General features: G+C 40.1%; 1 protein-coding gene across 1 annotated transcript in view; it reads left to right on the plus strand.

Annotated features, from left to right (window-relative positions):
- LOC101848791 (MYG1 exonuclease) overlaps positions 1-12,927 on the plus strand; it is a 14,283-nt gene extending 1,356 nt beyond the window's left edge. Inside the window, exons 2-8 of the mRNA XM_005111654.3 lie at positions 2,823-3,029; positions 4,149-4,244; positions 5,638-5,868; positions 7,264-7,342; positions 7,940-8,062; positions 10,052-10,233; positions 12,548-12,927. Coding sequence (XP_005111711.1) covers positions 2,823-3,029; positions 4,149-4,244; positions 5,638-5,868; positions 7,264-7,342; positions 7,940-8,062; positions 10,052-10,233; positions 12,548-12,713 — 1,084 coding nt within the window. The 3' untranslated portion in view covers positions 12,714-12,927. The remainder of the gene's footprint in view (positions 1-2,822; positions 3,030-4,148; positions 4,245-5,637; positions 5,869-7,263; positions 7,343-7,939; positions 8,063-10,051; positions 10,234-12,547) is intronic.
- Positions 12,928-14,212: the final 1,285 nt, after the last annotated feature.

Consider the following 14,212-nt stretch of genomic DNA (forward strand, 5'->3'; position numbering starts at 1 on the left):
CCTCAGATCCTCCTCCTCCTCTCAATTCTTTCTTCTTCTTCTTCTTCTTCTTTTTCTTCTTCTTCTTCTTCTTCTTCTTCTTCTTCTTCTTTCATGGTCAAAGGCCGCTTTTAAAAGGCGCGAAACCAAAACAGGGAATTCCCAGAGTACCCACAGGTTTAGCCAATCGTTGCCCAGTTTACGCCCTGCCTGTATTCGCATGTGGTTCATGATAGCATGTCAGGGGTCTTAGAAAGAATTTAACTTCAAGCATGAAAATGGAGATTGGGGCTGTAACAAGAGCGCTTGGCTGGCTTCAAAATACAAGACCAAGAACTTCCCATCTCATTATTGTCACAGACTCCCAGAACATCCTGCGAAGGTTTGAGAAAGGGCTGCTTCGGAGTGAATGTATGAACCCAATATAACACTCATCACTTACAGCCATCACATGGATATTCTGTCCTGGGCACTCTGGAGTGAAGGGCCATGAGGAGGCTGATAGGCTGGCAGGCAGTATGGATACCTTGCGGGCTTTGGTGTTGGGGGGAAGTGAGCACTATGGATCTGTCCGGTGTGCAATGACGTTGTTGCCCAGGACAGGTAATCGGTAATTTGGGTTTGATAGGTTTGATATCTGAAGAGGCTATTCAAACTCAAATTCCAGTGCGCGTGTGCAATCACTGGTTGTAATGTATTTTTTTTGGTCTCCGGCGAGGTCTAGACTCAAGTCTGAATAGTCTCCCGTTTCTATTCGGACTTTAAACTACTGGTAGGCTATTACATAATTATTTTACTTTTACATTGCGTTTCACGAGACTACAAATACGAAGGGATCAAAACATATAATTCATAATCAATCCTTATAAGACCACCCTCCCTCCCTCCCTCCCTCCCTCTCTCTCTCTCTCTCTCTCTCTCTCTCTCTCTCTTTCTCTCATTTACTTTTCCTCTCTCCATCTTACTTCCCCAGGCCCGGCCCACCCTTCATTTTAGATATATAGATCTATATTCCCTCCCATACCGTTGCCCACTGCCCGCCCCTACTATTATTATTATATTATCCTTTGTAAAGAAAAGACCACAGCACGCACTGGGTCACCACCGTCGGCGTCCATTTGTTGTAAGTGCCTTGGCCTGATCGAAGAAACCGAGGAAGGCCACAGTCAAATTGCTTGTCTGCTTCACATGCAGTACACCTAGTGATTGCACACGTGCATTGGAGTTTGAGTCCGAATAACCACAGAAGGCTATTCAGACTCGAGTTCAGACTTGAGTCCGAATAGCCGCGGCATTGATATCTCTCGCTCGCTTAGCATCATAGTCTACAATCTAGGGAAGGAGTTCCGCAGAGGGCGGCCGGCCCTCCCCACCCCTCTTTTGTTGGCATTTATTTTTTTTTGCACCCCCTCCCCACTGCCTTCCGATACGGAAGTCCGATATTCTCAATAGTTGACAGAAGTAGGTAATGGATTCCACACGACTCGAATTTGTCCTCGGCTGGAGCTGTCAAATGTGCTTTGCTCTTACAAGTTATCTCGTCTAGTTGTCAAATTTACCAAAATGTAGGCCTAAGTCATCGATTGGATTCTCTAAGTGCACCATCTCTTGTATAGGCCTATAGAGTTTTCTCAGTTGACCTTGTCTCGGTAAGTGCCGGCCCTCTGCAGAACTCCTCCCCTATCTAGGATCAAAATAGGGGGGTGGGAACAACTGAAAAAGCGTCCAATTTTAGGCACCACCGGTATACCTTTGGCTAGGGCTCAGAGCACTTTGTAATAAAGGTCTATTAACATATATATAGATCTAGTCTAATAGGCCCTATTTATTAGTGTGTGTATTCAGACTAGAAAATCTGCAACAATCGTATTGTAAATCCCTTTTTAATGACTTGCGGGCAGGTCGGCCAGAACTAGTGGATCTAGAATCTAGATACTAAACATTCATCTAGTCAATACTCTAGACTTTGCTTTGCAAACTTTCACTTAGTTGACTTAGAGGACAGCTTCCAGCCTAGATCTATGAAGTGCTTGTAAACGTAACACAGCACAATGTCTTGAAATTGAATAGTTGGCCCTATTGTGAAGTGTCAAAAAATATGGTTGAGCTCAAAATCACATTGTCTCGTTTTTACACAATATGCGTTTCGGCAGTCTATTACAGTTACAGTACAGTAGTTCAGTTTTCAACGTTACTCTCCCTAGTCTTCATCTAAGACATTCAAATGCTAGGGAAGAAGAACTAAACTGGCCTCTATTCTTAGTGTCATGGGGGGAGGGAGGAATATATAATATAGCATCCCAGCATTCAAGGGTGGAGGTTCCAACCTTTACACCTCGGAGATAGGTTATGATTGACAAGGGGGGAAAAAAAAATTCTAGTGGAATGAGAGAAGAACGGATTTCTTGGTGAGTGAACTCGGCAGTGCACCAAGAAGCTCTTTTTGTCAACATTTGTAGAAAGACAAGGGAGATGCTGCAAGAGCAGCTTTAGGTGGAGAAACATGTAAACGGAAGGAACAAACAAACTCTTAAAATTCTACTTTTGAAAGTGTTGATAAAGCACTTCCAAGTTCTAATGTGGTTCGAACAAAAAAATAAAAAGCGAATCTTGCGCTGGGCTAATATCTTATTATTCAAGCTAAGTGTCAAGGGAAGCAGCTGCTCACATAGATCTAGGCTAATTGAAGCAAGGGCTTTAGATTTGGGGCACCACTGGTTCTTTCCTTTTATATGTGCATGATATGACAGTCACGCATTTTGTGTAACAAACACTTGTGTTCTTGAAAATCAGGGCTGACTTTGTTTTACGTCAGTTTCACTTAATTTGCCATTCACTTTCAGGTCCTGCCGGTTTATAAATTTATCAAGATTCAATTTGCAAACTTTGTTGCTTAACAAGCTGTCCACAATGACTGGAGAACCTGCAGAGAAAAAGCTTCATGGAACACCTAAAATTGGAACACACAATGGCAGCTTTCACTGTGATGAAGTACTTGCTTGCTTTCTTCTCAAACAGTTGGATCAGTACAAAGATGCTGAAGTAATAAGGTATACCATCTCTGTTGTTCCTTTCTTGCTATAAATCTATCTTTTTATATCATGAGACTTTCTTTTCGAGAACAAATTGTTATAAACTCTTTTAATAAAATTGTTGTCATTTGATATTATATTGAAATGCTATTGCATTATAGCTGGATCACTGACCTGTTATGAACTGGACTCGTGTTGAGAATCTCAGGACTGTGTTTATCATACCTTGTTCAGAATGAGAAAGTTGGGGCACTGCAAGTCAAAGGCTCTTGAATATTTAATATTATTTTCCCAAATCTCCCATGCTGCTAAACAAGAGTTTAACCAAGAAATTAAGTGATACATGATAGAAAATATTATTTCAATTTATCATAAAACCACATTTACGAAGATCAGATTTAGTTTGTTTATATATAAATATCACAGGCTTACAGTTCTTAAAGTTGGGTTATACTACTACAATTACCATCAACATTGTCCAGGACAGCCACCCATTGTTTAGGAGGAAAATGGTTGTATTAACGACAGGTGAATTGTGTTGGGTAATTTCATAAGGTTTGAAGTTGAATGTGATCTTTTGTGCAAGTGTTTTTCTTAGACAGTTGACAGATAGGGAAGGTTCAACTATATTTATTTTGGGGGGTTATTGGAATTCTGTTCCATTATAATAGTATGAAGGATTTACTGCTTTGGTTTTCTCAATCTTCATTTGTATGACTGTAGAAAAGGAAGAGAGTTCTCATTTTTATTCATTTATTTCATAAATATGCTTTGTTTGTGCATTTCTAGAACAGTTGTAAAATAAATAATGATCTCTGTGAGCAAAAATGTGCTTTATCATAAATAATCTATTATTGAAGCAGTCTGGATTGTAATTGTCATTATATTTTAAAACATTTTGAATATTTTGATTGATATTGATATTGTTTTTATTATTTTATTTTTACTATTATTGTTGTTGTTTTATGATATAATGATTATAGGATTACTATTGTTATTGCTATTATTATTTGTATCATTATTATTATTATTATTAGTATTGTTATTGTTATTATTATCACAATTTAAGTTTTATGGATATATTATTGTCTAGGCCATTTTCCCTGTGTTTTTATCCCTTTGGCTTTTCTTTCCCAGGACCAGAGACCCAAAATTGTTGGACACATGCGATATTGTGGTGGATGTGGGCGGAGTCTATGACCCAAGCAAACACCGATATGACCACCATCAGAGGTGAGAGACACGCTGATTTGGTCACACCCTGGGGAATGGGATGGGAGTCATTCTATTGATACAAATTGTTGTATTTGTAATTGTAAAAATGTTTTTCTCCCCGCTTGACACAATTTAGGCCATTTAAGGGCCCATTACATGCATGTACAGGCCAACCGGAAAGGTTTTTGACTGTAGGCAAGCCGTACGGCCAGACAAAATCGAGGAGGCCTAGTCTGGGTGAAACTTCACACGCGTGTGAGCATCATGGCGCGCAAAACATAGAAAATGAGCAGGAATGGAAAATTCTTAGATACAAAACCAAACTAGTCATTCGTGAGCCATTTCCCTAATTTTGATAGGCTGATTCTGAATCTGGTATTATTTTTTATCTACGACGTGATTTTCTATCATTTTGAAATTAGTTCTGTTATCCGCGGCGCAGCAAACTTCAAAGATAGTCGGCACTCTCCTCAAGGCCGAATGGCCAGATGTCAAATTCATAGGCAGCGGGTGTGGGTTCGTTACAGCTATTCGCCAGGTGTTCTCCTGCGGTTTGAGCCGCAGTTCTTATTACACATTACGATTGGCCCACGTTACGATTGGCCTTACGACCCAGAAACCTGTCCGGTCGGTACATGCAATAGGCCTTTTAGAAGGCAGGCTGATGTGACCCTGCCTGTCAACACCAACTCAGGCTGAGATAAATGTACGGCCCCAGCTGAGAGTTGAGAGATGACTAAAAAAATTAGTTCCCCTACATGGGAATTGAAGTCGCTTTTTGTATGTGCAATTGCTGAGAGCTTAACCGTTACCCGTTACGCCATTGGCACTTGTTTTTTTTTTGTCTATGTATATGTTTAGCAGTAACAACGTCTGTGCGTCCAATTCCAATACTTTATAATTTTGTTGTTGCTGCTGATAGCATTGTTCTCAATCTAAAAAGATGTGTTTCTAAGAGATAGTTGATAAAAACTTGTAACTTAATCATAAGTAGAGATATGGATTAAGGTTGTTCTTGGAAGTGTTTTACCCTGCCTATGGCATGTCAGTACAGGAAGAAATTCCTTTGCTCACCACATCATGTGGTGCAACATGTAGCTAGCGCTGATGAGGGCTGTCACATAAATATGGTGCAGTGCATAGGGTATGAGTTTATGGAATTTAGAACAAGCAGGTCAGTTTTTATTTCTGATTGCTTGTTTTAAAGTATTAATAATTTCTTAGTGATTTCCTGTCAGATATCTGAGCTGCCATTGCTATTTCCTCTTAAAAGTGTCTCATATAAAATATCTTTGTCTCCTTTACATTCTTGTGATCTTTATGATTATATTTTTATTATTGTTGGTATTGCTTTTAAAGTGTAGATGATAATCATTGCATTTGACCATCATTTCTTATTTGCAATCTGCAGGAGTTTCACTGATTCAATGAACAGCTTGTGGTCAGAGAAGAAGTGGGTGACCAAACTGTCCAGCGCTGGACTCGTCTATCTGCACTTTGGCATGGATGTCATAAGCAAAATCCTGGGGCTGCCTACATCTGATCCTGTTACTGTTACAATTTACGATAAAATGTACGAGAACTTCATGGAGGAGATTGACGCTATCGACAATGGGATAAATCAGAGTGAATCCGAACCCAGGTCTGATGTGGTCTCGAGGATTTAATAGTTGATATTTATGATGTTGGACTTGCTGTCACAAAAACGTTAATTCTTTCTTTCCCAAGTAGAATTTTGTATCAGAGGTGCCAATTTTCTAGATAAATCCGGAAATCCTGATTGCTGAAAGTCTGATTTCATCCTGCTTTACATTGGTTTATATTTTAATCTCTTTGTATATGTTATACTGCTATTTATATAAAAATAGTCTTGATTCTAGGTGTATTAGACAATATGATCCCTAAATTATTGCCTCGAAGCTCACATGTCTATGAGGTCTGAAAAGTTTAGCTTTTTTTCTTTGAGCCAGTTGTCACCTCTAGTTGTATTCTTAGGAATGCCACTCGACTCTCAGTTTCGTCAGTTGAGTTGTTTGCACATCGATTCCTTGCTATTAGTTGGGATGAAAAGTGGAAAAGCAGACTGGCACACTTTTTATCCTGCAGGGGACTGAGATGGTAGGCTATATTAAAATAAATGATTTATTAAGCCCAGGAAGTTGTTGTGAAAAGGCAGCAACCTTCGAACAGAGGCATCTATGGTGGTGATTGTAAAATGTTATTAACATTTTGATGTCATTGACATTGTTTTGCCGATTTAGCGCCAGTTTTGACTTGTTTTATCTCCGCTTTTGTTCCTGTTTTGTAGAACGCCTAGTTTTCCAGTACTGTTGATGGGTGTGCTTTTGTTCCTGTTTTGTAGAGCGCCTAGTTTTCCAGTACTGTTGATGGGTGTGCTTTTGTTCCTGTTTTGTAGAACGCCTAGTTTTCCAGTACTGTTGATGGGTGTGCTTTTGTTCCTGTTTTGTAGAACGCCTAGTTTTCCAGTACTGTTGATGGGTGTGCTTTTGTTCAGTTAGCAAGGCTCCTGACTGTAGAGTGGGGTACTCAGATTTCAGTTTGTACAGGGGTGAGGGTAGTTTGTGTGTGCTGTAGTCTGGTCTTCTCTATTTCTCTTTCAGTATTATATTTTTGTAATCTATTTCCTGATAAAAAAGGTATGTTGTCGTGCACCAGCTTGCTCTACAACTAGTACAACTCTACAACAGTTTCTTCTTTGGCATTTCTGATCCTAGGTTGCTGGGCAAGATGAGAGATGTTTCATCCTCACCCCCCCCCCCCCCCCACCCCCCAAATAGTTATGAATCGGAACTATAGCAACATTGAGAAGAAGAAATAGAAGGAGCTGACTACATGAGAGCATCCACCGACAACGTATATATTTTTGTTGAGTTCAGTTGTACAGCTGTTCCTACATATTGAAGACTGATTAAGAAACAGACCCTGCATATTAATGAATTTCTGGACTATAGTAATATGATGGGGCATGTTGTTGTTGTGTCTTCATTTCTTACTTTTTGTTTGTTTGTTCTTACAGGTACAGAATCACGTCAAATTTGAGCAGTCGAGTTGGACATCTGAATCCTAAATGGAACTCCAAAGGAATGGATGAAGACGTAAGTTAGGGATGGGTTGCATCTAATTGTGTCAGGATTTTCATGTAGTGTGACTTCTTTGTTCCCTTTAAGACAAAAAGCTTGATTTGATAACAGACCCATAGCACTATTGATCTACTTGGCCTCTAAATTCGGAGCGTGTGAAGAACAAGACTGGTGCCATTTCAGTAGAATTGACACCCTTCCCTGAAGGTAGGAGTTGTTTGTTCATTCATTGTAAAGTACTGTAAGTACAGGAGGGGGGGGGGGGAGGGGGGTTCTAGCACAAGTCATGGGAAGAGTTGCTGTTGCTGAGGCAGCGTAGAGGTTCAGTCTGTAGAAATGGTTTGACTTACACTGAAGTGTGTGGAAGTGTACTACAATTTGTCTGTCTCATGCTCAACTAGTCGTAGATTGCTGATATTGATTTTAAGGCTTTTTCAAACGAAAAAATGTGTCATTTTGGTCCTTTGCTGGTTCTTAGGAAGCTATTTTATGATCTGATTTCTTTCAGATTTGGATTGATCAGGAAAGAGAAGTGTAGGAACAAGTGTGATTTGACCTTTAGAAGGTATTTCAAAAGTCTTAACCCTGCATTATTGTTTTCCCTTCTATCAGGTCCAGTTTTTCAAAGCTATGGACCTGGTGGGGTCGGAGTTTTTGTCCAAAGTGACTGATTACAAGGAGACGTGGCTTCCTGCAAGGAGTCTCGTTCTTGCGGCGATCAAGAACAGATATAATGTAAGTCATGTGTGACCATCATAGAGACCGGCCATTGTTTGGTCTATTTTGGTTTCCTTGTTCTGTTTACTGTGTGGTATTTTTGTCAGGGTTGGTCCCCACTAATGTTTTTGTCTTATCAAAGCTTTGCATTCTTCAGATAGAGCTGGTTATCCAGAATGCCTAGTTGCTTTACAGGGAAGAAAAAGTTCTTGAAATGTTTTCCAGACTTTCAGAATTAACATTCTGGCTACAAAGACAAATGTCTTGATGGAGCGTTTGGACAGGTCCACTGTAGCATGGCAGGTTATGTATGAACTAGGTCTTTCATGGAGAAGCCGGTGACTTGAATTGGAGTGATGACCAAAATATACCTGGTGTTCTGAAAAGTAGTGCACATTATAAATTTCAATGTCAGTGGCTTGACGATCTTCTGATATAAAGAAAAAAAGCCCAACTCATTTGTTGTTTGGGTTTTTATTTGTCTGTGTATCGTTGTTGGTGCTTTCGTTCTGTCAGTGATGTTATGAAGTACGTGTGGTTGGTGAACATTTTCATTCTAGTCTACTGCTCACTGTATCTTCCTCTTTCTTCACTCTTGTCTTTGCCTTAAGCTCTTTAGACCTGCATGTTTGCGACAATCGTCTGAAACCCGACAATCGCGACCCGACCCGTGAACCGACCAGTGCTATCGCTAGGCCCGCCTGTATCAGTCAATGTGCGTAGTGCGAGGCCTGGCCGAATGCCAGCGACCCCTTTTTCTCCTGTCGGCTTCGTCGGCACTTTCGTTTTCGTGCCAACAGCCGACGCACGCTCCGCCGACGTCGGCGTTTCCGACATAATTGTCGGAACCTAAGTAGAAATGCAAATACGAAAAAGGACGACAACCTAAATTATCTAGTTTCAGTTTCGTGCTCGAGCGGCCATTTTGAATTTCGTTTGTTGACTAATTCAATTGTTCAGATCGTGTGAATTCATTCAAGTTCGACTCTCTTGTTCTAATAGAATCTAGATCTAGATCTAGATTTATATAGATCATTATAGACCTCAATGGAGGATTCATATTCCAATTCTATTGTGTCAAACCCTATCATAGGTTGTGCTGTAATATTAATATTGGTAAAAATAAGCATTTCATTCATCAGGTGCGTGAATTATTTATTTAGATCTAGATTCTAGATCTAGATCTAGATTTCTAGATCTAGAATCTAGACTCAGCTGAGTCCCTCTGTTCGGAATCGGATGCAGATTTCTAGTTCAAGGCCTATTCCTATTCACTTGTTCTACAAGATCTAGATCTAGATTATTTAGATTACTAGATCTAGATCTAGATCTATATGGAGGATTCATATTCCAATTCTATTGTGTTATTGTATCAAACCCTATAGCAATGTAGATGTAAGCCATTAGATATAGATCTAAATCTAGATTCTAGAATCTATATGCTCCTTGTTTGTTTTGGAGTGTGGTTTTTTAATTTTAATTTTTTTTTTCATTTAGGACTTGTTTTGGCCTTTTTACATGAGGCCCTTTGCAGGTTCTTTTTGGAGGTAGGGTTAGGGTTAGGTGTCTTCTTTATTATGTTTGTTGGGGTGGTCGCTTGTTACTCGGATGTCCTTCCTTATGTCACCCACAAAGGCTTTTGGGTGGGGGGGGGGGGGGGTGCGCGCAAAATTTTCAGACAATCTGGTTGAGGCTCACATGCAGGTCTAGCTCTTCTTTGTGGGTGGTTGGCAGGTGCTCTGGTGTGATTTGCTTCTTCTTTTCTATCAAACATCTATCGTCCTTATCTCCCCTCCTTCTTTTTTGTGTTTGTTACTCTCTTGTAACACCTCTAATCTTCTGGCGCTCATATGATCTTATGCAGTTGCGAGCGCCGTAAAACCTCTACTAAAACTAAAACTAACTAAGCTCTTCTTGTTGATATGTGGCTGTTCCCGTGCCTATTAGTTATTATAAAAGACTTGAGGACAACGTTCACGTGATGGTAACTGTTTTCTACCTACCCAGGTGGACCCGAGCGGTCAGATCATCTGTCTGGAGGAGGGAGGCTGCCCCTGGAAGGATCACCTCTTCACTTTGGAGGCGGAGCTGAAGGTGACGCCACCTATCCTCTACGCGCTCTTCACAGACACCCATGGCAACTGGCGTGTGCAGTGCGTTTCTGTCAGTATGGGATCATTTGAAAATAGGTGAGCTCTGGTAGTGGGTATCTACTGACAAATACAGTCGCACCTGCCCTAACGGACACCTGTCCAAGACAACCACCTGTGCAAACAAAAACTTCCCACTTCCCCCTTTTGCAAATTTTTTTTTTCAATATTATAATGGCTCTATCCAAGATGGTCCATCTGTCTAAGATTTAACCACTGTTCTCTTCAACAATGGATAGCTAGCTGTGTTGGACAAATTCAAGTAGGTGGTTGATGGGTGCTCTAGTGTGGTTTGCTCCTACTTTCCTATTAAACATTTATCATCCTTATCTCTCCTACTTTTTCGTGTGTTTATTACTCTCTTGTAACACTACAATTCTTCAGCTCTTGTTTGAGACCTAATTGTGTTGCAAATGTCTTAAAACTCTTACTAAAACAAAACACAACAAATTCAACGGTATGGCTCGCTTTTAGTTGTTTTGAACTTTACACTGCCCCCATCCTTTATCACTGCATAACCCATTGAGCCTTACAGGGCCTGGGCACCTGAGCCACCCCTGGGTCAACTGCAAGATTTACACCATGACATACTGAGGCATGTGGGGTTTTTTTGTGCACAAGGGCCGGCGTTTGGATCTTTACGGTTAACACAATTGATTTCTACTCTGCTGACACGCTGTCGCTGACAAAAAGTCATGACCATCTTCACCCATGTCGCTAATGGTCTAGATTCTGGAGCTCCGAAAATAGGGTGTACAAATTTGAGAAAGACATTCTGAAAGTCAGAAAATAACTTAAACCAATCGAATAGATAGGCCTAACTTCCTCTGCATGGATACTGATGATGAGTAATGAGTGCAGTGTTTACAGTGTCTTCTTGTCACTTTTGTTACTATCATAAATGTTTTGCGCTCATGGGCAGCTTGTCATTACGTCTGTTGTACAGTTAGGCTCTTTGCCGTCCATGCAGGAGACTCGAGTTCGATCCCTGTGTTGAAAGTATTTTTATCAAATGTTCCCATGTTTCTGCTCAGATGTTGTACCCTTCTTATCCCGGATTGGCCCTGACAGGCCGGGTCAAAACCCACCTCCCAATTATCTAAACTGTATAGATGGGGGCATTGAAAATGTTCATTTATTATTGTTTTAAATTAAAAAAGACAAATTGTCAATCCAACAGGAAGAGAAAGGAAAGACACGAGCAGCTGTAGAAACTGATTTATTCCTGTATGTATAGAAGCTAAATTAAAGTGTCAAAAGGTCATTGGAAGAAAGGGAAGAACTTGTTTGTGTTGAATCATGACCTGTTTATTTAACTCATTTGCTACATATTATTTTCGGCTTGTGGACTAATTTTTTTTGGGAGGGCGAACGAGATGATGACCAGTGGGCAGTTAATAAAAGGTCTTTGGGGCCACTAATTCAAATAAATATCAACATATTATATACCAATATTTTCAGTATGGATTGTAGAATACATCACATCTGTAATGTTTATTTATGTAGTTTTCAACTTTGGTTCCTGTAAGAGGCGATTATGCAACACAATTTTGATTGGATGCGGATAAAATTTGAAAATGAAAACTTAATAATCTTTGGTGAAACTCAATAAATATACTTGCACCTAGTCAAATGATACATCAAAATAACCATAAATCAATAGAACTGGATCATAACATCCAATATTGAAAAAAAAAATTTTTTTTATAATCTTGAAAAACGATCACAAACAGATAAAAACCCATTCGTATTCTAAAATGGAATTATTCAGAATTGCATTTGGAATAAATGTATACATGTCTTGAGTGTCACTTTTTGTGTAATTTCATCAAAAAGTAGTGATTTTGGGGATAAAAAAATATTCTGACAATTTAGATCTACAATCTAGATCTAGATTCTAGACCTAGATCTGCACTCAAAAATATTGATTTCTAAATAACAGTGTATTGGCAATATGAGTCCAATCGTATCAATATTATAAAAATGAGTCCTACACTTCTTTAGTGGGCAAAATAATGATAGATTTTGTTGTGTAAAATTACTAAGACTGGTGTCCGGGCTATAATTTTGGCATCGGGATAAAACAAAGTCGAATAAAGTACGAAATCGCGTTTCAAAGCTGAATCTAAACTTCCGATTTTCAGTGGAAATGCTTGACCCGGAAGTCGACATTATATTATGACCTTATTTTAACATGGATATGTGGATTGGAATAGAATCTTACCTAAAATTGATGATTGGTTCTCGAGCCGCCGGGGGCAGCTTAGCGTACTGACGGCACTTTAGCCGCACCGCCCCCCCCACGGCTCGGCGTAGCGAATGAGTTAATAAAATAATGTTGTTTATTTTTCAGATTGTCGCTGAAGGAAGAGTGGCGAGGAGTCCGTGACGATGAACTCTCAGAGAAGAGCGGGATCAAGGGCTGTATTTTTGTTCACACCAGCGGCTTTATCGGTGGGAACAAGACCTATGAAGGGGTTTTGGAGATGGCTCGGCAGAGTATAAATGCTGGGAAATAATGCATGATTTTATGTGCTTGTACCGGTATAATGACTCAATGACGATGTATGGCATTTAGGAAGGGTATGTGTGGCGAGGAGTAAATGTTAATAAACTCATTTGTTGTCAGCTGCTATTTTTCAGTGTCTGGTGAATTCTTTCTTGTGTGTGGTGTTTAGTTTATGTGGTAATGCAGTGGGTTTTGTTTGATTTTTAATAAAGAATTATTCCTTGTAAGTTGTTTTTCACAATTTCAATTTTTACTTATTCTACTATTTGACTCTTTTTTTTGGTTAATTGCATCATCTGTCAGGAAGACTTAACCTTAAGCGTCCTATTCCACTGCTGTCCGCTGCCGCCCTAGAGTCCTGTACCGCTGAAAATTGTTACCCTGAATTGACTCCAGTTATCACCATTTTCTGCTGTCTGTGTCAGGGGAAACAACTGTGTTAGAGTTTGCTTGCACAGTAGGAAGTTTTGATGACTAAATTGAGAGTAAGGGTGGGCCGACTCCGAGAACTTCCGAACTTTTGACTCCGAACATTTTTGGGTGCGAGTTCGTCGAATTCGACTCCAAATTCGAATTCAGGTCAAGATAGCAGCAAATCAAATTTGAGGAAAGGCAAGGTCAATTCGGTTAGATTCATGTCTAGTCGTTCTCCCTCCAGCTGTCGAGTCGAACACGCTGTAGAGAATCCCGATGCCACGGACCAATGAAGATAAAGGGGACGGGGAGGGGGGAGGAGCGGGGAAGAGGTCACAGAGGTCGGGATTGAGGCAGGCAATGTTTTAGAGGTTTCTTGGGTGCAGTTTTGCATAAAATTATTTATAGTTTTAAACAAATTAAATAAGTTTTCGCTCCTTGTGTTCCATTTTCCCCTTGGCTGCCCGAGTTCGGGAATTTGTGTTCGGACTCTGCCTCCTACCCAATGTTCGAGCTCCAACTCCAACCCCACGAATTCGTCGAATTCCGAACCTCGACTCGACTTCGCCCATGCTTAATTGAGAGAGGGTGGCGACTTTGAAAAAGTGAGATGAGTGATTTATTTGACGATGTGTTGCCTGATGGTTCACGGGGAAATCTGTATTTTGTCACATTCCTCTCAGTGGTGTTGAAGATAATCAGTTAGATATATAAGATGATTTTGATGTAGGCCTACTATGTACAACAGTTGATGGGAATTCATGATTCAAATGATGATAGCGAAAAGAGCACTGGTGCTAAGTCTAGCTCTAGTTCTGCAAACTCACGAACAATCACAGCTGATTGTAACATGTAACATGCCGACTGATAGCTGGAGTTATGACTGCACAGGCTATGGGGGAAATGTTCTGCCATTCACAGAGATGTGTGGTCGCTCTGAAATATTAGGACATTCTCCGGTTTTTGGCCCCAAGTGTACTGGATATCGATACTCGGTATCAATGTCTTATCTGAAAGAGAGCTAGATCTAGAAATGCGCTGCTATTTTTCAGTACAAAATGGACAGTAATATTACTCATGTTTTTAGCATTGGGG

The sequence above is a fragment of the Aplysia californica genome, unplaced genomic scaffold (genome assembly GCF_000002075.1).
Source record: "Aplysia californica isolate F4 #8 unplaced genomic scaffold, AplCal3.0 scaffold01096, whole genome shotgun sequence".
Lineage (NCBI taxonomy): Eukaryota > Metazoa > Mollusca > Gastropoda > Aplysiida > Aplysiidae > Aplysia > Aplysia californica.